Here is a 24,599-nt window from a genome sequence, read left to right as displayed (position 1 = left end):
AAAAACATACTGTACTCTATTGATTGATTACTCCACCCCCTACACTCATATGACTGAATCTGAGGGCCTGAGTACAGAGATCATACATTGTTTGACTTACTCCCCCAGTTCTATACATGGTATCTGGCACATAGTAGATGCTTAGTGGATGTTGGCTGGTTGAATTTAGAAACAGACCAGACCCCATATGAAACAACTACATCACACAGTGACCACATTTTCTGGTTGGCCAGCAGGTCCACTTTTATCTTATAAGTCTCCAAGCTGACCTGAAGGACTGTCCACCCATTCTGTCTTTCAGAGACTTCGGCCAGCTGGCTGTGGAGCTCTTGGACCAGTCCTACAAGCAGGACGAACAGCTGGCCATGAAACTGCTGACGTATGAGCTGAAGAACTGGAGCAACGCCACGTGCCTGCAGCTTGCAGTGGCTGCCAAACACCGCGACTTCATCGCGCACACGTGCAGCCAGATGCTGCTCACGGACATGTGGATGGGCCGGCTCCGCATGCGCAAGAACTCAGGCCTCAAGGTCAGCGCGCCCAACAAGGCCCCTCCTGGCTATGAGGACCAGCGGGTGGGATAGAGTTTTCCCAGCCAAAATCTGCCGTGGGATTGGGCATCCTCTTATCTCAGGCGGGTGGTTCTAAATCCTGACTGTGCCTCAGAATCCTGTAGAGTGTTGCTTGGTTTTGTTTTTTCCATATAGAGGCTGGGGCTTCCCCCTGGATCCTGCTGCATCAGCATCTCTAGAGAGGGTGCCCGGACATTAATATTTTTCGTAGGATCCAAAGGGGATGGCCATGTACAGGTACTGCAGGGGCTGCCATTTGCATGAGCAAAGCCAGTTGCACCAGGAGTCCCCACCTAGGCCACCTGTCACTGCAGAGGATGCCTGAACCCCTGGCCCTCCTTGTCATCATGTCATAGAGACATTGGCTCTTACCAGATGTGCTTGAGAGGTCTTTTTAAACTAAAATAAAACTGAGATAGATTTATTTGTAAAGCCATTGCTAGATAATCCTAATCTATTCTTAAGAAAAACAAGTCGCAGATCAGTGTGTATAATCTGAGGCCATTTTTAATGTGTCTATGTACAGTTATGTCTGTATAAACTATCCTATAAAAACCAGTCAGGACACACAGTAAATTGTCAGCAGCGGTTACCTCTGAGGTTGAATGGACTATGAAAGGGATGTTACTGTTTTTAAGGGAAATAGGATGATGTATAGCATTTGCTTTTTTAATGTTCTTTTCAGTGTTTTTCAAGGAAAATATGAAACCGAAAAAGGAAAAGAAAGACAGAAAAAAATGGGAGATGGAAGACTGAAAGGATATGGGGAGTTTTTTGTTTGTTTTTATTTAAGGTATACAACATGATGGGTTTTGGGGGGTTTTTTTTGAGATTTTTGGAGGGGGTTGTTTTTTGTTTGTTTTTGAGACAAGGTCTTGCTCTGTCACCCAGGCTGGAGTACAGAGGTGTGATATTGGCTCACTGCAACCTCTAACTCCCACGTTCAAGCGATTCTCCTGCCTCCGCCTCCCGAGTAGCTGGGATTACAGGCACAAGCAACTATGCCTAGCTGATTTTTGTATTTGTAGTACAGATGGGGTTTCATCATGTTGGTCAGCCTGGTCTTGAACTCCTGACCTCAAGTGATCCACCCGCCTTGGCCTCCCAAAGTGCCGGGATTACAGGCATGAACCTCTGGCACCCAGACACAACATGAGGTTTTGATATACATTGTGAAATGGTCACTCTAGTCAAGCAAATTAGCATATCTATCATCTTGCCTCATTACCCTTCCTTGTGTGTGTAAGAGCACCTAAAATCTACTCTCTTAGCAAATTTCCAGTATACAGTACCATATTTCAGCTAGAGTCCTCGTGTTGGACATGACATCTGTATGGTACATACTCATCCTACATATCTACAACTTTGTACCCTTTGACCTGTATGGCCCCATTTCCCATTTCCTCCCCTCCCCAACCTCACCCCTGCCCCTGACACCCACCATTTTATGGGACCAACACCCCTTCTCCATACCACTCTTCCTGTGGGCTCTTGGCCTAGAGTCACAGAAAGGTTCTGTGACGTGGGTCATGGGCACTCCATAGCCACACTGCTAGTGACCGTCAAGCCCGGCCTCAGGAAGGGAGCCAAGCCGGCTCTCAGCTCCGAGGACAGGGTGTCGTGTCCCCTGAAGACTGCCAGCATGCCACCTGAGCCTTCCTAGGGCAGCCAGGCACCCAGAATTCAGCATCATGAATTCACAGCCATTTTCCGTGAACTACTCTGGTGTCCCTGTGGGCATTCAAGCAAGGACTGTCCCTGCCTCATTACTTGAGGATCATTTTTACTGACCCTTCAGAGGGGTCTTAGCCCCTCACCTTGGAGCAATGTCTTCAAGGAGGTTGATGTTTAGAAGTCTTGTGCCCCAGAATTGTTTTAGGATTGAGAGAAGAAGTGAGAGAGGACTTGGGGAATACAGTCGGACATCAGTATTATCATGCAGAAACACACTTGTTCATTCTGAAGAATGAGACTGCCCTCTCAGAAGAAAGGCTTCCATATTTAGTGTCCTCGTATAGACGTATGCATGATGTTTATACATGAGAGAAATATAGTGCGGGCTTCTCCTGGGGCTTGTGTGTAAGGGGATTCTCTCAGTGCATACAGAGCCCACTGGGTGTGTGTGTGTGTGTGTGTGTGTGTGTGTGTGTTTTCTGCTGTATCGTAGCAAATACCAGGAAGATGCCTGAAAATGAATTAAATGCTTTCCTACATGTATTCTCTCAAGGTCAACTTAGGACAGCATTCTCTTTTTACAGAGATAATCAGATAACACATAATCCACTCCACTTGACACATTAGCAAAAAAAAAAAAAAAAAAAAAAAATGCCAGTGGACAGATGTATGAATTGATTTCACAGTCAAAATCAAGGACTGTCTAATGGCTAAATGTAAATCTGAATTCTTTCCCACTTTTGCCTTAAATAGAGTCTCTTTTTCCTCTGTTACCCACATGCAAAGTGGGTGTTAATTGGGTAAGACAAATTTGGGCAAAATGCTTTTTTCCTCCAAAAATGAGACTGAGCTGTGCAAAATATTTCCTAGATGGGACAAAATGATCCTCTTAGTATTAATATGTTAATCTGTTAGTTATTCAGATGTCCAGGTCCCCCACAGACCATATAACTGTGTGTGCACGTGTACATACACACATGCACACAGTCTTATACCCCACACCTCAGGCTCTCTGATTCTAAACAACCACCCTCATCTTAATCCTTTAAATGTGATTATTATTATTATCATTATTATTACTTTAGGTAATTCTGGGAATTCTACTTCCTCCTTCAATTCTCAGCTTGGAGTTCAAGAACAAAGACGACATGCCCTATATGTCTCAGGCCCAGGAAATCCACCTCCAAGAGAAGGAGGCAGAAGAACCAGAGAAGCCCACGAAAGAAAAAGATGAAGAGGACATGGAGCTTACAGTAAGAAAACACTGCACAGTTATTCTTTGTGGGCAGAATTCCTAATCCACCTGTCCCACCAATATGCTCAAGATTCAGTAACTCCTTAGGTCAGACATCTGTTCCCAGCCTTCCACCAACTTTAACCATGGAGTGCTTTCATGTCAGTATTGCAACCAGGGCATTGGAAAAGTGTAAATAACATGACCGCAGGATCCACTCATATGTGAAATCTTGCAGCCAGCTAGTGGTGCAGGACAAACCAGTGAAATTCTAAAGCAAGACACCCTACGTTTTCCAAACAAGCAAAGCTTTTTGAACAACCAGATGATATATCTGTCTCAGCTCACAAAGAAGGAAAGGGAATCCATGATTTGGGAGCAGCCGGCTTCACTGAGCTGGTACTGTTCTGCGGATCAGAAGCCAAGCCTGTATCTGTCTTCAGGGTCAGGCTCACAATTACAGCACTAATTGAATTTTGAGGTTTGTATGCAAAGCTTTTATTAGCTCTTCCTGGTATAATTATAGATCATAGAGGCTTTGTTCTGCAGAGGGAAGGGGGCAGCTGGACATGGGACAGCTTCTTGCAACCCCCGCCTGAGCAGCGTGACTGCCACTGGCTCATATGCAGAGGCTAAAAATATCACATGCTGTTAAAGGGACAAACAAGGCTTCATAGCTTGGAAGTCATCAAGCAACAGCTCCAGAAGGACTTTCTCAATTTGCCTTACCCTCCCTCACCACCCCCGCCAATGACCGTTGCTGTAGTGACCCAGAAGAAGCTATAAGGGGTGAAATCAAAAATTAGTTTTGCTCAGGTGACAAAAGCCCTTTGCACTATTATCCTAGTAGGAGAGCAGTGCGAATTATTTCTCCTGCAGGTAAACAATATCTCCTTCCAGTAGGCTTTTCCTAAAGATCTATTTGCAGACACAATCCCTGACTTACTGAATGAAAGGCCAACTTTTGTTTCAGTTTGAGGATTTGTATAAAAATCTGTGGAGGAGTTGGCTCAGCTCTGTAACAGATGATTGTCTTCCCTAACAATCTCACCATAATTTTGTCCTCTGAATAGAATATAATAGCTTGATCATTAGAAGAAAACTGGCAATAGTAATACTGAATCTTTATTGAATATTTCAGCTGAACGTGTGCTCTGGAACCAGAATCCTGCCCTGTCACCTACTTGCTGTGTGACCTTGGGCACAATTTTATAACCTCAAACACAGGAACAATCATGTTGTCTAACTCACAAGCAGTTGTCTAGTGTAAAAAGTGTGCCTGTAAACTGCTTATAGTGCAGACTGGCACACTATAAACCAATATTGTTTTAACAGTGCTAAGTGCTTTATGCATACTTACTAATGGAATCCTCACGAAAGTCCCACAAGATAGGCACTATTATTGACCCCATTTTATTTATTTATTTACTTATTTTTATTATTTATTTTTAGAGACAGGGTCTCACTCTGTCACCAGGCTGGAGCAAAATGGTGTGATTATAGCTCACTGTGACCTCAAATTTCTGGGCTCAAGGGATCCTCCCACCTCAGCCTCCCAAGTAGCTGGGAATGCAGGTGCACACCACAACACCTGGCCTTTTTTTTTTTTTTTTTTTTAAGAGATTTCCCAGGCTGATCTTGAACTCCTGGTTTCAAGTAGTCCTCTAGTCTTGGTCTCCCATAGTGCTGGGATTACAGGCATGAGCCACCACGTCCAGCCCTAATTCCTATTTTGCAAATGAGGAAACTGACACTCATAGAGGTTAAATTGCTCAAGGATACCCAGCCAGTTCATGGCAAAGCTAAGATTAGAATCCAGGCATACAGGCGCCATCAACCACACTTTTAGACGCTAGGTTAAGGGCGAGAGAGAATGTCTCTCTAGTCTCAAGCATGGCTGCTCAGCCTATTTGGTCCACCATGTAGAAGAAAGAATCCAAAAGCGATGAATGAGCCTCCAAAGTCAAGTTGGCACAGTCCTGACATCAGTACACATCCTAGAAAGGCATCCAGAAACTGAGTCAGCATTCTCTCTGGTTGGGTCTCAAGGAAGAAAGCAAAGGGAGGTAGCTTCCCCTGCTCAGCCTAGAGCTTTGAGAACCTGATCCTTCAAGAAGCCACCATAAGAGATGCATCTCTAGACTAAGAGCAAAGTTTAGTAACAAGAGAATAGACCCTGGCCTTGTTTACTAAGAGCCCAGTAGAAGGCTCTGTAAGAGCATTGCTGCCCGAGCTTCTTCTCCACAGGCAGAAACAGCAGGGAGCAGGAAAGAAGGAAAGCACATGTGGCCTGGCAAATTCAGGGCTGGACAGCAGTTGTCTGTAACGTGGACCCCTCCCTTGACTCTGATGGCAAATTCTGTTACTGCTCGGGCACTGGTCAGTAGACAGAACCGGGAGAGAACTGCAGAGTGCAGCTCATTGGCACCTCCCCTCCTTTTATGGGATTGATATTTGAGCTTCTGTGTTAAACCAGTATGTCCTCTCTTGGAATGGGACATTTTCCTTTGGCCCTTCCAAAATGATACATGAAAATATCAACCTCAATTCACTCCATTTTTGTAGCTTTTAGTAGTTTAGTTCACCTCAAAAGAACTTTCTCAGCCTTGACATCTGTGTCTAGCCAGCATAGATTCTCAAATCATGCTGTGCAGTTTTGTCTATATTTGACCCTGTTAGATTCTGCTTTAAGGAATGTCAAAGGAAATGTCTGAATACAGAGAAAAGACACAAACAAAATCAAAAGTTAAGCTGCTTAGGCTGGAATTAATGAAATGTCAAAAATGCTTTACTTAAATCCATGAAAGACAAGCCTTTTACAAAGGCTTCATGCTGGAATATATCTGAATAATAAAGGCAAAACAGGTTTTTGTTTTTGTTTTGAATGCAGTGCTGGATAAATGTCTCCACTTTGCCTAATAAAGTCCCCACAAGTCCACAGATCCAGGGCATGTGTATAGCTCTGTTGGGAAAGTCACCATCCCCAGAAGTTACCCCAAAATGCCACTCTCCAAGATGTCTAAAAACCTTCCAGCTGTCTTTACTTTCATCTCATTGTGTCCCCAAATAGCATTAGATTCTCAAGCATATAAATAAGCAGAACAGAAGCATGATAATTATGTTACATAAATTAGACAAATGTCATATAACCTCAGCGTTTCTTGAGGTCAGTGATCAATATTTATAGAACTCTATCACAGTCTAGTGTGTCATGTCCATCAGAAAGATTTACTCCACTCACTGATGAAAATAAACACTTTAATAAGTCATAGTATGGAATCTAACCTCTTCATTAACTCAAGGGACTTTTCCAGCCGGAGTCTACAAAGGAATGGAAGTTACCTTCTCCAGAAATCCTATTGGTTACAGGTCAATCATTTGTGATTATTACATAGTTGAATAAAGTGGATATTTGAGGTAATGAACCAAGTAGTGGAAACTAATATTTGTATACTTTAGGTAAAGTGGCTTTAAGCCAGAATCATCTAGGTTTGTCTCTATTCTCAATTTCAAAACTCATACATTGTTTCTATAATGAGCTGTCTCAGCTTTGAGCTCGTTTCCCAGTACTCTGTCTTGCCCCAAATCCTTGTCAGTCCTGAGCAGTTATAAAGTTTTACCCTGTCCTCACATGTTATAAAAATCTCCAAACTTTGTGAAACTAGCTTTGTGTTAGAACAGTACTGAAGAATTAAAGCCAAGAAAGTATGCTGTTATAGATTCTAGTAACATTTTTTTTTCTAGTGAGTGATCTCAACTAGATCATTTTAGTGAAGAGTGTGTAAGAAGGTCTCAGTTCACTTTAAAGCCTAGCTAGTGTTTACTGAGCACTTATTAAGTACCAGATGCTACCTGACTTGTAGGCCAACCCTATAGTGGGTACTTTATTACCCTCATTTTACAGTTAAAGAAACTAAGTCTCAGAGTGGTTAAAAACCTTTCCCGTGGTGCCACCGTTTTGAAGTGTCTGAGTTAGGACTCAGTCTCTCATCAGTTAAATTATTATAGTTGTTGTCACTGCTACTGTTGTCATGAATGAGAAGGGAATGATTCTCTTCTCAAGGAAGTTTCCAGCATCTTGGAGATGAGGACCTCTCAAGGTCAGGCCTGACTGGAATCCTTCTCCTAGTCCCATGTAGTTGCAGAGGAAGGCAGTGTTCACAGGAACCACCATAAAACTAGTACCAGTAGTAATTCAGGAGTTACAGTGTTTGAAATCAGGGAAGAGGCTTAATTGACTCACAGTTCTGCATGGCTGAAGAGACCTTGGGAAACTTACAATCATGGTGGAAGGCAAAGGGAAAGGAAGGCATGTCTTACATGGTGGCAGGAGAGAGAGTGAGGAAATGCCAAACTTTAAACCATCAGCCCTCTTGAGAACTCACTATCACCAGGAAACTGCCCCTATGATCCAATCACCTCCCACCAGGTCCCTCCCTTGACACGTGGGGATTACAATTCAAGATGAGATTTGGGTGGAGACACAGAGCCAAACCATATCACTAACCTAACTAAGTTCCAGGCATTGCAGATCATTTACCTCTTGAGTATTCACAACCTTTGGATAAATTAGGTATGCTGGTCCAATTTACCTTTGACTTAAGGGTCATTAGCTTTTGAAGAGACAAGACAGAATTTGAATCCAGATCTAGCCTGTTTCATGATAGAGAGAGAGAGAGCAGGTAGGGAGGAAGAATAGATTCTTGAAGTCTGGCCTTCCCAGGCTATACCCTTTCTTCCTCTCTGGACTCTGGGTATCATCTATTACCCACATCTTCTAGAAGTCCCAGAGTGGAAGAGAAGAGAATGGTCAAGAAATATACCCAAGGCCTTCCATCTCAGGCAAAGGGTATTCACAGATTATACGTGTAGGGCAAATGCACTCACAGGAAAGGTACAACCTCTAAATCTCCGGGGCCTTGGGTTCTTAGGTTCTATGGGCATCCTTTCCTCATCTGTAAAATGAGCACATTGAATTACATGCTCTCCAGAGCCCTGCCATGATAGTATCGATTCTCTTCCACCATAGGCAATGTTGGGACGAAACAACGGGGAGTCCTCCAGGAAGAAGGATGAAGAGGAAGTTCAGAGCAGGCACCGGTTAATCCCCCTCGGCAGAAAAATCTATGAATTCTACAATGCACCCATCGTGAAGTTCTGGTTCTACACAGTAAGCACATTTCCTTTTCTCCTTCCTAGTGGATGGCCACAAGGAGCTAATGTCCATTTCTCATGTACCTGTGTGGTTTTCTCTGCAAGTCGTAAGTGCCACACACACAGGAGTGAAAGTTCTGTGACCTTGCTTTTTCAATAGCTTTGCAAGATTTGTGGCATTTTGTTAGGCAGCTTTCACAGGCCACATTTTGCCTCCTCTCAGAAAATAGAGGAAATGGTGGAGGTGAGAACTAACAAACAGAAATAGAGCTGAGATGAGTATGAGTCTTGTCTAACAGGAAAGTAGATACGCTTTTCTGAAATACTTGATGTTTTGAATAGATGAGGGCTATATCACAGTTGCCCATTTTAGATGCCACTCCTGGATTTGGGGGTACTTTTAGTAGGTAAGGATTGAGGGGAGTGTGGAAGTAACACCACTAAAGAAGGCAGTGTGTGTGCGTGTGTGTTTGTAACTACTCCCAATCTGCTAGTGTCATCAAACAACCTTTCTTGTTCCAACAAAATTAACAATATGCAAACCACAGCAGCAAAAGCTACTCAAAGGAAACCTACAATCATGGCTAATATTGCTTAGTATGCACATCATGTAAACATTTTCTGCCTACAAAAGAGTGGATTGTCCTTGAAATGACCTTCTGATATGGTAGAAATGGTTCAATTATTGGTTCTCCACGTCCACTGTTCAGTGATTTTTTTTTAAGGTGAGCTTTTGGCCCAGGTCATCTCTGATTCTTTCCAGTCACAGTGGAACTGTGCCAGATGAAGGATAGTGCATCTGTATTTTTAGCCCTTGCCACAACCAGCTGCATAGCAGTCATTTGAGTCAGCAACAGGATAATCTGAATCTGAGGCCAAAATGACTCAAATGACTAGATGAGGTGCTTTTCATGTGGTCCTGTGTGCTAACAAACACTTAACATTGACTTTAAAGTTGGGTTTCTCTAGTTCAGTGCTATTAACATTTAGGGCAGGATAATTCTTCATTGTCGGGGGCTGCCCCCAACAGGCATGTTTTACAGCATGCCTGGCCTCTACTCAGTGGCAACTCTTCATCCCCCAAGTATGACAAGCAAAATGTCTCCAGACGTTGCTAAATATCCCCTTGTGGGATAAAATTGCCACCATTCAGAAACTACCACTTTGAAGTATGGTCTCTCATTGAGAGAGGATAGGATATTATCAAAATATAAATATTAGATGTTTTCAGTGAAGTAAAAATTCAAATTTATCAATGGTAGGAAAAGAGAAAAATTATCTCCCCCCAAAAATAACTGAGGCATGCAAAAATCATTTCTATTCATATATTTTATACAGCTCTATATTATTTTTAACCTTGCAGAAAACAGCTTAGTGGTGACAAGCATGGACTTTGGAATCAGACAGCCTGGGTGGGAATCCCATCTGCACCTCTTACCGTGTGCCCTCAAACAACTTAACTTCCCATTCTGTCCACAGTTTTCTTAAGATGCCAATAATAGTAGTTCCGATTTTATAGAATTTAATGAAGATTAAATGTGTTAAAACATATAAAGCACTTAGAACAGTTCCTTGACATGTAAGTACAACGTAACTGTGACTATTGTTTCTTCTAGGCTATTCACATTGCATAGCAATAGATAGTGTTGTGTTGCGTTCATCCACTCGACAAAAATAATATCTTTGATTGAGCACCTACTATGTTTGAGGCACTGTTCTAGGTACTATTTAAGTCCTCTCTGTAATCCTAACAACCATTTTATCAAGGTAATATTTATTTATTTATTTAGGAGAGACAGGGTCTTACTCTGTCACCCAGACTGGAGTGCAGTGGTAAGATCTTGGCTCACTGCAACCTCCACCTCCTGGGTTCAAGTGATTCTCATGTCTCAGCCTCCCGAGTAGCTGGGATTACAGGTGTGTACCACCGCACCCAGCTAATTTTTGTATTTTTAATAGGGATGGGGTTTTGCCATGTTGGCCAGGCTGGTCTCGAACTATGGGCCTGCCTCAGCCTCCCAAAGTGCTGGGATTATAGGCGATAGCCACTGCACCCAGCCTAAGATAATATTTTTAGAGCTATTTTACACCCAGGTCTGTCCTTCCTTTAATATTATGATACCCCAACTGTTTGTTAGCTTAGAACAGTTCTTGGCAAACTACAGCTCTCGGGCCAAATTCAACCCATGGCCTATGACTGTGGCCTGCAAACTAAGAACGGTTTTTACATTTTTAAAGGGTCAAAATAAGATTTAAAAAGAAATACTTGAGACATATATTCAAATTGTAGTGTCCATAAATAATTGGAGCACAGGCAGACTCTTAATTTCTGTTAAAGGAATTTAATTGCGCAATGAACAATTTATGAATGGGACAGCCTTCCAAGCCAGAGGAGGCTCAGAGACTCCAGCAGGGCCACGTGGTGGAAGATTTATGGACAGAAAAAGGGAAGTGGCATACAGAAAACGGAAGTGAGGTACAGAAACAGCGGGATTGGTTACAGCTCAGCATTTACCTTATTTGAACACATTTTGAGCAGTTGGCTACATTTGATTGACTGAAACTCAGTGATTGGTCTTGTTACACCTTCATTTGTTACAGTTCACAATGTACAAAGAAAACTTTAGGTCGAACTTAAAATATGTAAGGAGGCAGCTTTAGGCTAAACCTCATTTAACATTACCAGTAGGCTGGCTGCTTTTGTGCTACCACGTCGAGTTAATGAGTGGTGAGAGACAGAGAGAGACTATCAGGTCTACAAAGCCTTAAAAGTTAACCAGTTGGCCATTTGCAGAAAAAGTTTACAGACTCCTGAGAGCAGAAATCAATAGACGTAACAGTATCAACATTTCTAAAACTTCCATGATGGCAAGGGCGTTTTGTTAGAAATGCAAATTTCTAGCCCCATCATAGACCCATGGAATCAAATCTTCATGAAGGAGCCTAAGAGGCTGTGTTAGTTTAACCAGCTTCCCAGGAGAAACTTGTGATTAGAGGTGCTTGAGACACGCTGCTTTGCTTATGTCATTGGCAGCTTGTTGGGAGGCTACCTCTTTGGGGAGTGGGGCCTGTGTGTCCAGCACCCTTCTGCATGGCTGAGTTGACCTCAGCAAACCCATCAGACTGGATCCCCTAGATCCATTCAGTTGTGTTTTCATGATTCTCCAACATTCATCTTCACATATTGACAAAGCCCAGGCCTCGAGGAAGTGAGCGGAAATGAGGTATGCCAGTCTTTTGACTCACCAGACATGCCTAACAATACAATTTAGTTTCAGATTGAAGGTCCCATGTACTTTACTTTGGGCTGTGTTTTTCTCTGTAAGAGTATTTCTCACCAGATTTCCAAAAATGGTCTGTCCTACTCTCCCAAGTTTCTGAAAGGTAGGACACACCTCATTTCCGTGTAACCTCACTTCTGCATTGTAGCAAGTTTCTTTAGGAGTAGGTTGGGTCCTCTTTTGGTCTGAGAAGAAAGCAGGCAGGGGTCCAGCTGGCTCCTGGACCCTGCTTGTGTTGAGAGCCTATTTCAGGTATCCGGCTGGAGAGGATTCAAATTCAAGGTGTGAAGTGGCTCTGAGTTTCTCTAGCAGTGACCAACTCTATCCTCTACGAGACCATGTGCCCTTCTGCTCTCCAGAGGTAGTAGAAAACGGCCCAGGTAGAAGTGAGGAAGAGCAAAGTCCCGCCAGGGATCCATAGCAAGCTGTGGCAGGCTTTGGTGCTGGTGCTTGACAGTTTAAGAAGCATGAATCTTAGTTAATGGAAAATGCATAGAAAGATTGTATGTTAATAAAATACAAATTCTTAGAGTCCTCCCACTGACTTAAATAAGACTCATAGGTTCAAAAGCTTGGACATTCTACATGCGGATTGTTAAAGCTCACAGAATATATATATACACACACATACAATTAAAGCATGTCATGTCAAGATAATCTACAGCAAGGCTGCCTGAATGTTGGTGAGTTCTGTGATAGGCTGCTTCCAAGACAGCAGCCAGTCCTCTGTTGTGCCATCTAAACATAAGACCCTATTTTCAGAAGTCTGTATTTTGAGAGTTGTACCAAAATATTATATTATAGCTTGACTATGGAAAAAGTTCATTATAGAGTAACTGTGATGTAAAAACCAGACAGGGGCTAAAAATGATGAATGTGGAGGAAGCATAACCAATAATGAGGGCAATTTTAAAAAGAAAAAAAAAGGGGAGAGGTGTGAATAGTTAATTGGGGATCAAAGGGAAGTAAGGACTAAGGGAAGAGGAGACAAAAAGAATAACAGAAGCATCTTGAAAAAAAAAAAAAGGTGGATATTAGCCAGCATTTATTGGGTCTCTATAGTGTGTTGGGAGAGACAGACAGACAGACAGAGAGATAGATATATAGATCCCCAGTCATTACAAAGGCCCTATAAGGGAAGTGGAAGTGATCCCCTGTTACAGAATGGAGACCCAGGCAGGTTAACCTTACAAAAGAGGATACATCTAGGAAGTGAGATGGGATTTAAATCCAAGCTTCACTGATACCTATGCCTACCTTCCTTCCACTAAACACATTAGACTCGTATTCAGAGGACAGATGTAGGTTCAAGGAGTTGCTTACGTACTAAAATGCAGAGGCTCTGGAAGAATGTGCATGTCACTGGGCCTACATATGAAGAGAGAAGATAATGCTTTGGAATGTTTTGCAATGAATTGGGCAAAATGATAAAACCAGGGCAGTTAACAATATTCATTTCCCCTGTAAGTGATGGAATTTGACCCAACTAAGAGAAGGAAGCAAAGAGAGAGAAGGATTTTAAGTCAGACGGAGGCTGAGAGTATATTTTAGAGTTCTAACCACTGAAGTCCTTTTTTTGCAGTCTGTACTCACAGGACTACAGAATTCATGCCAGTGTATTATAATGGTAAACGGAAACCATATGAACCAAGTTCCATTTTGAACTGATTTTTAAACAGCGTCCTACACAATTTGAAGTAAACTCTTTCATGAGAAGTTTTCATGATCTGCCAATGCTCCTGAAGGTGGGGAGGGGTAGGAATCCAGGCATAGGTTGAAATGATAGGCCCTGGGGGGTGGGGGGAATGCCAGCACAAACCATGCAGGTAGACAGTGAGCCCAGATGTCCAGCTCTCAGAAGTGATCTTATTTAACTCCAACCTACTTCACCCTTTAAGTGATGAACTTGAGGTCAGGAGTTCAAGACCAGCCTGGCCAACATGGTGAAACCCCCGTCTCTACTAAAAATACAAAAATTAGCCAGACACGGTGGCAGGTGCCTGTAATCCCAGCTACTTGGGGGGCTGAGGCACAAGAATCGCTTGAACCCACGGAGAGGAGATTTGCAGAGAGCCAGGATCACAGCACTGCACTCCAGCCTGGGCAATAGAGTGAGACTCAGTCTCCAAAAAAAAAAAAAAAAGAATCCATTCATTCACCCGGGCATGGTAGCTCAAGCCTGTAATCCCAGCACTTTGGGAGGCCAAGCTGGGGAGATCTCTTGAGCCCAGGAGTTTGAGATCAGCCTGGCCAACAAAGGGAGATGCTGTCTCTACTAAAAATACAAAAACTTAGCTGGCTGTGGTGGCACGTGCCTATTGTCCCAGCTACCCAGGAGGCTGAAGTAGGAGAATCACCTGAGCCCAGGAAGTCAATGCTACAAGAAGCCGAGATCACAATGCCACTGCACTCCAGCCTGGGCGATGGGAGTGAGACCCTATTAGAAAAGGAAAGGGGAAGGTAGAGAGGGAGGGAGGAAGTTTTCTTAGTAGAGAAAGCAGCATATCCCCCAGAGAGGCTGCAGCTTCCTCTACCTTCTAAGCTGCCTTCCCAGCTCCAAAGTCACGCAATACCTCCAGACCCCTCAAGGCCTCCATCCTTTCGCCCACAATGTGTCTATTCTTTGGTACAACCACTCTGAAGAGTGCAGCAGATTTTAATAAACTCCTTCTTGGTTCCTGCTCACGGCCCCTGAGGCCCCTAAGGCCAGTGAGTACCTCACTCAACTTGAGGCATTGCCTAAGGAAGGCCCAGCTAGTCTGCCATTTCCCTTAAGGTGAGTCTTCTCTCAAGGCTCCTCAGCCCCTTATGCAAGAGCCTCACCAGTTTCCCTGCACTTCACTCACCTTGACACAACTGAATCTTCCAAGAACAGTCATCAAACCCTGGGGAGTTCTTCCCAGACATCCAGCAATTCAGCCAGTCACATCAGGATTCAACTCCAAAGAGCCAGAGCCTCTTGGGGATTAAACCCCACACCCGTCCACGAAAGGCCACACAGACCCTTTCCTTTCTATAAATTGTGTTGTCTTTTCTTGTGTTGTTTCAATGAAGCCAACACCAAGGAGGAATATTTTAACTTGGGTAGGGCAGGAAAGTGGTGAAATGAAAACACGTGAAACCCTCCCAGGGCACTGACAAACCAAACTCTTTAAGCCTGGGCTAATTTTATGTTGGGTTGACCAGTTTACAGGTGTTACATGCGTCTTCCTTTTCCTTTTCTTCTCACAGACACTTATTCTGCCTGGCATTCATGAAGCAAAAATCCACTGTGCTGCCCTAGTTTAAGAACCTAAGGTCCACGCCTGAGCAAGAGCAGCCACTGACAGCCAAGGTTCCCTTTTTAGCCGAGAAAACATACACACAAAATGATGCATCATGACACATAGATTTAAGCAAAGCACCAGAGCCCCACAGACACATGTACGGGTCAAAAGGAAGATTGCATATTATAATCTTTCAAGTATCACTGTCTTTTCTAATTCTTTTGGTAGTTTAGCACCTTCGAGTTCATTTTGTCATAAATTCTGTGTCCTGCTTACTGACCTTGTTCTGTGCTGCTGTGCAGTGGCCGTGGCTGATGCTGAGGCTCCTGGGCCTGAACAGCCAGACCACTGTATTATATTTCCTTACAGCTGGCATATATCGGATACCTGATGCTCTTCAACTATATCGTGTTAGTGAAGATGGAACGCTGGCCGTCCACCCAGGAATGGATCGTCATCTCCTATATTTTCACCCTGGGAATAGAAAAGATGAGAGAGGTAACAGCTTTGATAAAATAAAACGTAAGAGAAAGACAGTGGTTAAGTTCTATCTGTGGACGGAGGGGACAGGAAGATGCCTGGGATGCAAATTAAGCCAGAAACTGTTTTCTCTAATGCTACCACAGCTGCTGCTTAGCTCTGAAAAACCTGGGAAGGCTCACAGTGTGGTGCTGATAGGGGTATAACTCCCCGAGTGCTTAGGATTTGGTCTATTCTCTGCTAACATAGTTTTTGTCCCAAGAAGGCCTCCAGTTGTTTTTGATGTCATTTACATGTCTTTACTCATCCCTATAAACATGACTTTCTAGATTTTGCCACTTTTAACTCCCATTTCACCCCCTTATTCTGGGTGCCTTCGGACACAGCCTGCCAATACCTGTGACTCTCCAGATGTGTTTCAGCTGTTCTAGGAGGCACTCTGCTTTCACTCATTCATTGGATTTATTCTCTGGTTTATTTCTTCTCAACATTCTGCTCGCACCTGCTGGACACCCACCACTCTGCCAGCGGTAGGGACCACCAAGGCGGACTGAACGCAGGTCCTTCGGGTTGTGCGTGCAGGGTCCTTCTTTTCTCCCCCAACTTCTGTGGCCTAAAAGGAGCCCTCAAAATGCCATCCCTAAGTGGTTTATTTGAAATCGGAGCTAACCTCAGGGACCCATGAGATTCAGAGCTGCTAAAAGAATGTGATCAAGCAAAAGTCCACAAGAGGGCTCTGCAGCCCCACTCAATGTTCACCCCGAGCTCCTATTTCATCAGGGAAAGCCATTAGGGAAGAAAGGCTTAGGAGGTAGTGCTGATTTCTCTTTCCTGAAACGACAGTAAACAGGACAGGCCCTTTCTGGAGGAAATGCTCCCATTGAAGTCCACTGAGTCTTTAAGAGCTCAAGAACAACCCTAATTGCTGTACTACGGCGGGTGGGGAAACATACTGGGCACCATAGGAAAAACGGACTCCTACAAATCCACAACTTCACTCTTGCCTTCATTACAAAGACAGGTTAAAAGGCAAGCGTTTCAGCTCTAGAATGTTCTCTTCTGGAGAAAAGATGCGATATCTGTTAGATGCAGTTGTATTGGGATCAAATGTCTTATCTCTCAAGCCCTTGAGTTTTTAAACTATTCGGGGGATATTTTAACTCCAACTACCATCTCCCCATCCTGAGAACCTGGGGTTGGGTCTGCTGGTCCCATTTTACAAGAACCTGGATTGAAAAAAAAAAAAAAAAAAAGGAATGCCTTGCCTTGTTCCAGCTAGTCATCTACACTTCGGTCTTCCCATTCATGGTGCCTTTTCTTCTTGACCAATGTTGTGGATTTCCCATTTGTAAACTGAAAAACAGTAATGAATTTGCTTTGGTCTTTGTGCAGCTCTCTGAGAACTGAGGCCTGCTCCTGCTGGGGCCCTGTGGCTGTGCTGTGCCAGCTGGCACTCGAGCGATTTAACGCCTAGAAGCATATTCCTTCCCCATGATGAGCAGAAAAGGGAAGGACTCGAGCAGGGAGATTGGAGTCTCTCCAGGGACCAGACTGGGAGAAGACAGGGAGCAGTCTGTACTCCACGGACTGTTCTGGCAGAGGCTGCCAAATGGGCAGGCTGCCAGGAGCCTCGAGGCCTGGATATCCATTTCTCCTGAAGAGGCATAGAATAGTAGGGAGGGCAGAGCTTTGGAGGCTGGGGTCAGGAAGGGGTCAACCGAAGGCTCCTCGCTTCCTGTGGGGAGTGAGGCAGTGACCACCTCCGAGTCTGACCTTTTCCTCTGCAGCCCAGTGAGGTGGCGCCCCAACCCCTGTGTCCTGCCCTGAACTCACTGAAGAGTTGCTTGACGACCAAGGGGTGAGGACCCCACGGGGTGAGGACCCCACAGGCCGTGCCCTTCCTGCCTCCTCCCAGTCAGCACGCAGGACCTCCAGGGCTCAGACGCAAGATCCTGGAAATGTGGAAAAGTTTGCATGCTTTGGTGCCTTCCCAGGAATACACAAGGAAGGCTTTGTGGTTTCCCATGATGCCCCCATTCCCAGCCCCACATACTTCTGCCTGGAGTCACTAAAGCAAGTCCCGGTAATCCCTTAATAGCATGGCACTGTTTACAGTGTGCGTGGGTAGACGTTATCTCATCTGGATCCTCCCCCGACCCCACAACCCTATGAGGTCGATGGTGTGACTATGATGACATCCCACTGCACAGCTCTGGGAACTGAGACTCGGGATTTAAGCGATTTCCCCGTATCCCACAGCTAGAAAGGGCAACTGAGTATGAAACCTGACGGATCCATCCCTAGACTCAGTGCTCTTTCTACTCCCCCACGATGCTCCTCAGGCTCCCAGGGTTCTAAGACAGGTGCCTGAGGGCTGGTTCGAAAGGTGGAGGAGGCAGGGGGGACTCTTGACTTTCCACTTCTGCTTCACCCCGGACTGTTCTGCTCTCATCTCTTTTTTTTAATGTTGGGACTTTACTAAAAAATGCTTCACTGTTTAAAAAGTATGCTACAAACCTCTGTGTTTAGCAGTTTTAGGAAAGTGTGAGCAAAGGGTTGGAAAAGCTCAAGGCATTGCCCGTCAAACCCCTCTCCCAGCTACAGACACGGATTTTTACTCCGTTAAGACGCAGCCAGGGAGCGAGAAGCCATCAGGACAACACCAGCTGCAGAGATTGCTGATGACTAGGACAGTGGTTCTCAAACTGTGGCCACCAGGCAGGAGCTGGGAACTTGTCAGAAATGTAAATCCTCCACCCCACCCCCAGCCTACTGAAGCAGAAACTCCAGACTGAGGGCCCGGCATGGATAGTTTACGCAGCCCTCCAGGTGATTCTGATGTGCACTCAAGTTTAGAAACCCTGGGCTAGGGCTGAGGGCAGGACACTGCCTATGAAAAACAGGGCTCCCAGGCAGCTCCTGGTACCCTGCTCAGCCTTCCAAGCCCCAGCCCTAACTTACTAAAACCTGTCTTCCTTAGTATTTCAGAATTAAGTAAATCGTTATAGTGGACATGAGGATTCACACAAGCCTCCAATCTTTCCTCTCCTTTGAGAGGTTCTGAGGTGGGGAAAGGGGTTGGTCATGGTTTGAAGAGATGGAATCCTCAGAGGCAAACACCAGCAATTGAGAAAGGTGGTGCAGCTTCAGTAAGTGGGGTTCCCTGGCTTCTCACATCCTGGGGCAGTCTCTGGTACAGGATGGGTGCAACTCCTGCTGTCCAGCTGTGCATTTCATAGACCCATGTGTGGTAGCCCCTCTAAGTTTAAGGTAAGGAAAGAGTCCCACAAAGGAGTTAGGATATGCAAGAAACTGGAAATTGCTCTTAGTGCCTACATGACAGTCTGTTGACAAATATGTATTGAGTTTCTATTACGTAACAGGCCTGAGGTACAAAGGGTCTGCCCTCAGAGTTTCAGTCTAGGAAAGAGAGAAGAATGGATGGATGCATGAATAAATAGATGACTGATTGACAGGCATACACACATGCATATACAAGCACACAGAAGATAATTTCGTATAGTGATAAAAACTGCAAGAAAGTAAATAGGGTAATATATTGGAGTGACTTGGGGACATGAAGTCTGCTGCAGCTAAAGTAGTCAAAAAAGGCCTTCCTAAAAAGGGGACATTTGATTGGAGACCTTGAAGATGAAGAGGAGCCAAATATAGATCTGGGAGGAGAAAGTAATGAACAGAAGGAATAAGTACAAGCATCCTGAATATTGAATAAACTTGTTATGCTTAAGAGATGACCAGTATGGCTGTAGGGTAGAGAATAAGGGAGAATATGGTGGGATGTGAAATGAGGCCACTGTAAAGAGTTTGGATTTTTCACTATTTGTAATGGACGTCATCAGAAAGCTCAAGCATACAATTATGATTATTTGCTTTAGTTTCTGTTGTTGTTCATTTGTCTCATAAGTTTTTTTTTTAATTGAGGTACAATTTATCTATAATTGAACAACTCCTAAGGGTGCAGCTTGATGAGCTTTTACCTATGCGTATAACCTGGTAATCGCTAGCCAGATCTTTAAAGATCCAGGCTTTTAAAGATCATTCTTTGTGCTGCTCAGAGAATGGGTTGAGGGTAAGTGGGCAATGAGGATATAGGGATACCAGTTAGAAGGCTGCTGCAATCTGCAAGATGTGATGGAGCTTAGAATAGGGCGGCAGCAGTGGAGGTGGTGAGAAGTAGTTGGCTAGGTTGCATTTAGAAATAGAGGTGATAGGACTTGGTGCAGAGGATGTGGGATGTGAAAGAGAAAAATGGAGGAGTCTTCCCAAGTGAGCAGCCTGAGGAACTCAATATGGTGGCACTGTTTACTGAGATAAAGGGAGACTTCAGAGATTTGCAGCATACTAGGATTGAATCATTTTATAGCAAAACTCTTATGTGTGTCTTAGAATTTTACCACCACCCAAAGAATCAAAATTATTGCTTATATGTGCCTTTGGAATACTGCAGCTGAATAATCGCCTAAGCTTAGCTCAATTGGACTTTTATAGCATGCAAGTATTTAAGTAGATACAGGTAGACAAAGCAAGCTAGTAACATCAGCCAACAGACCAAGCACTTCCCAACTGGGCTGAAAATATAGACAGAAACCAGACCTAACCCTGCTCTCCTTCCTGCCTTATAGATTCTGATGTCAGAGCCAGGGAAGTTGCTACAGAAAGTGAAGGTGTGGCTGCAGGAGTACTGGAATGTCACGGACCTCATTGCCATCCTTCTGTTCTCTGTCGGAATGATCCTTCGTCTCCAAGACCAGCCCTTCAGGAGCGACGGGAGGGTCATCTACTGCGTGAACATCATTTACTGGTACATCCGTCTCCTAGACATCTTCGGCGTGAACAAGTATTTGGGCCCGTATGTAATGATGATTGGAAAAATGGTAAGCAGGGTCTTCTGATTCCATGTTATAAGTTTTCAGAGGAGGAGTGGTGATAAAAGATAGAGGGAAATAATTCTTTTGGGCCTGCTATCAAAGTCTAAATGAGATGGCCCTAGAGGCGTTTTATTTTATAAATTCCTTCTGAATGTTTGAGGGTTTGACTACATCTATATACAAAACTGGGTAATTTATCCATCAGTCACTCATTCATTTACTGAAAAATATATAAAGATCATCTATTTTGTGCTGGACACTGGACTAGGAGTTGGGTATACAAAGATGCTCTTTCCATGAGATTAAAACTGATGGAAGAGAGGGAGGGAGGGAGGGAGGAATTACTATACCATGTGAAAAATGCTGTAATAGAGGTGTGTATAAAGTACAACAAAACCATAGAAAAGATAGTATAGGTCAGAAAAAGCACACAGAGGTTACATTTTAGCTGGGTGTTGGAGAAGGAATGGGTCTCCACTACAAATTTTTAACAGATTTTTTAAAGATCCTGTGTTTTTAAATAAAGTTCTAGAAAATGCCTTTCCCTACACAAAGGAAAGAAAAATATAATTTATTTGCCCTGAGCTGAGTTGGGTTGGGTTTGAATTGAACATTAAGTTCTATCATGCATCATGTGTTTGTTACACTACTGGAAAATGATGTCTATTAAGAACTAAGTTCCGGAATGATGCTCCTACTTATCAAATTCTTGAAGAAAAAATCCCAGGTAGCAAGCTAATATGCTGCCCTACAAATGGCCGAGGAGTTGTTCCAATAGTCCTTGACCACACACCAGTTTCCATACTTTTTCCATAGAGACTGAACCCTAGGAGGACAGCATCATGTGCATCTGGGAGTGCATCAATAAATGAGCTTCCTCTCAAAACTCCCTAGAGGAAGAATAAGAGCCTGGAGCCAGAACTGGGTACTTTTAATCAGTTCTCCCAGTTTTGAGTGTGTCCCCTTCTTCACCTTTACAAGATATATGTGGAAAAGCCAAGTACATCTGTTCTACCATAACGAATACCTCTTACTGAAAAACCTTTTTCCTGGTCAGACACGGTAGGTCATGCCTGCAATTCCAGCACTGTGGGACGCTAAGGCAGGCAGATCGCTTGAGCCCAGGACTCTGAGACCAGCTTAGGCAGCACAGTGAGACCCTGATGATACAAAAACTAATGAAAAATTAGGGCTGGGCGCCGTGGCTCACGCCTGTAATCCCAGCACTTTGGGAGGCCGAGGCGGGAAGATCACCTGAGGTCAGGAGTTCGAGACCATCCTGACCAACATGGAGAAACCCCATCTCTACTAAAAATACAAAATTAGCCGGGCATGGTGGCATATGCCTGTAATCCCAGCTGCTTGGGAGGCTGAGGCAGGAGAATCACTTGAACCCGGGAGGCGGAGGTTGCAGTGAGCCAAGATCATGCCATTGCACTCCAGCCTGGGCAAGAAGAGCAAAACTCTGTCTCAAAAAAAAGAAAAAGAAAAGAAAAGAAAAATTAACAGGGTGTGGTGACATGAGCGTCTGATCCCAGATACCTGGGAGCCTGAGGTGGGAGGGTCACCTGAGCCCAGAGTTCAAGACAGTGGTGAGATACTTTTTCTTTCACTTCATTTGAGCCATTGAAACCAACAATCAGTTAATAGATGTTCTTTTTGAGACAGTGTTTCACTCCATCACCCAGGCTGGAATGCAGTGATGCCACCTCTGCCTCCTGGGTTCTAGCAATTCTCCTGCCTCAACCTCCCGAGCAGCTGGGGCTACAGTCACCTGCCACCACACCAGGCTAGTTTTTTGTTTTTATTAGAAATGAGGTTTCACTAGGTTGGCCAGGCTGGTCTCAAACTCCTGACCTCAAGTGTTCTACCCGCCTCAACCTCCCAAAGTGCTGGGATTACAGGTGTGAGCCACTACACCTGGCTGATATTCTTTATTATTATTACTCAAGATTTACTATATATATCATTGCTAACTCAATATTTATGGAACAGCTCTGTGTATGTATGTGTATGTGTATCTCTACTGAAATGAATCTTAAATAACCACGACTTTTCCTACAAAATCACTGACAGACTCATGCTAAGAGCGGAAGAATTTGAATTCAAAATGAATTGGATATAACACATTGAGCAATTTATTTAAACCCCTTTGAGATTTGGTTTACTCATTTCTAAAGTAGTGATGTATACTAAATGCATATCTTATAGGGTTATTGTTGTAATTATTAGAAATAATACGTACTAAATGACCAGCTGTGTCTGGCTCATAGCTGGTGGTTGACAAATTATATCTGTTATCATTATGTTCAAATTGCATTTTTTAAATACAATGAAAAAAAGGAAAAATTGGTGAGTATAATTATTATGCCGTATTCTTAACCCTACTGTACAAATGGTATTTATAACACCAGCATTGTTTAAGGCAAATATCACCAAACTCATTCTAGAGAGAAAAAAACTTGAATTCATGAGCTTGAGTTACTTACCCAAAACAGAACCCCAGTTCAATTGGGGATTTTTTGACTAGGAAAAAAATGTGTATCTTACTCTATTATACTGCCTGTTATATCATCTTCTTTGCACTTTAACAATGAATTTGAGATTTTGGTGAAAATTCCTGTCTAAAAGCAGAGAGCCTAGATTTAGAGTCTATGGATAGGGCTTAGGAGGTAGAATCTGTGGACCCTCTCTGCAATTTATATATAAAAATGTGTGGGTGTGTGAATTTTCTGGACAGAGGGGACAAGCTTTCATGAGATTCTCAAATGTATTTTCAAGTGGACTCAATGAAGGCAAAGAACTATAATAGTTATAAAATTAGGCCACGTTTTCTCAACCTTGATGCTGCTGATATTGCGGGCTGGATAATTCCTTATTTTAGGAAGCTGTCCTGTGTATCATAGGATATTTAGCAGTATCTACCCAGTGGATGCCAGTAGCATGCACATGTGCACACACACACACATACACAAGCAGTTATGACTACAAAAAAGTCTCCAGACATCTCCACATGTTCCCCAGGGAATGAAATTGGCCTCTGTTGAGAATTACTGCATTCTGTGATTACATACTCAGATTGGTTGTTTTTTTCTGATTGCTACCTTATTTTATTTTAACAAATAAAATCTGAAAAGACCCAAACAAGCCAAATATATTACCCTTTAAAGCCTTGGTAGCATTTATATATTTGGAATAACTAAAGTTATGCTAATGCAGTGAGATTACTTTAAAATCCACGTCTATCATCTTAATAATGGCATAATTATCCCAGTTTTGACTAGAATGAAACCTTGCTCAGGAGTGTGCAAGAGGAATGCACTGCATTTTCTCTGCCTTTTAACTTATGAATGACTTAATTTATCAGTCAAGAATAAGTAGAAAATGAGTATTTTGGGGACTTTGCTTCTCTTTCAAGAGGCTTTTAAGATAATCAGTTCAATAATTGATGCACTGTTCCAGAAGGTACATAAAATATGCCTATAGAATTTTTCAGTGAGCCAGATGGACTACCAGGCTGGAACTTAAGAAAATGTGCCCAGATGTGTTATACCAAAAGCCTCTCAACATTAGGGAGTTCCCATTCAGCACAAAACAGCCAAGTAAGTCCCTGCCCTGTGGCCTAGGGACAGACAGCTGATGAGATTCCTGGACACACAATCATTAGGAGTCCATTTTGAAACTGGTACTACGAGTCTTTGCATAATATAAGAAGCCACTACACCAAATGCCTCACAGCACGGAAAGCCTGCATATCCAGAAAGACTCCCACTGATCTGCTGCTGGTCCAGAACCACTTAACAAAATCCTGACTCCTTTCCTCCATATTCCACTTCTCAATGGAATTCTCTAAGCCTAGTACTAACCTCACTTACATAATTCAGAATAAAAACAATAATAATAGCTATCATTTGCTGTGTGCCAGATACCATGTCAGACATGTCATCATCATACCCCCGGAAATAGGTTTTCGTATCTGTGTTTAATAATTTAATAAACAATTGAACAAGAGACTAAAGCAAGGGACAATAATAGGATTCAAATTTCTC

The 24,599-nt window shown here is 43.4% G+C and overlaps 1 protein-coding gene across 1 annotated transcript in view; it reads left to right on the top strand.

The window, feature by feature from the left end:
• Positions 1-24,599, top strand: part of TRPM3 (transient receptor potential cation channel, subfamily M, member 3) — a 588,224-nt gene that overhangs the window by 504,852 nt on the left and 58,773 nt on the right. Inside the window, exons 17-21 of the mRNA XM_011948911.1 lie at positions 302-530; positions 3,332-3,499; positions 8,510-8,650; positions 15,551-15,679; positions 20,305-20,556. Coding sequence (XP_011804301.1) covers positions 302-530; positions 3,332-3,499; positions 8,510-8,650; positions 15,551-15,679; positions 20,305-20,556 — 919 coding nt within the window. The remainder of the gene's footprint in view (positions 1-301; positions 531-3,331; positions 3,500-8,509; positions 8,651-15,550; positions 15,680-20,304; positions 20,557-24,599) is intronic.

This window comes from Colobus angolensis, unplaced genomic scaffold (assembly GCF_000951035.1).
Source record: "Colobus angolensis palliatus isolate OR3802 unplaced genomic scaffold, Cang.pa_1.0 Scaffold286, whole genome shotgun sequence".
NCBI classification, from domain to species: Eukaryota; Metazoa; Chordata; class Mammalia; order Primates; family Cercopithecidae; genus Colobus; species Colobus angolensis.
This window is presented reverse-complemented; position numbering and strand designations above follow the sequence as displayed.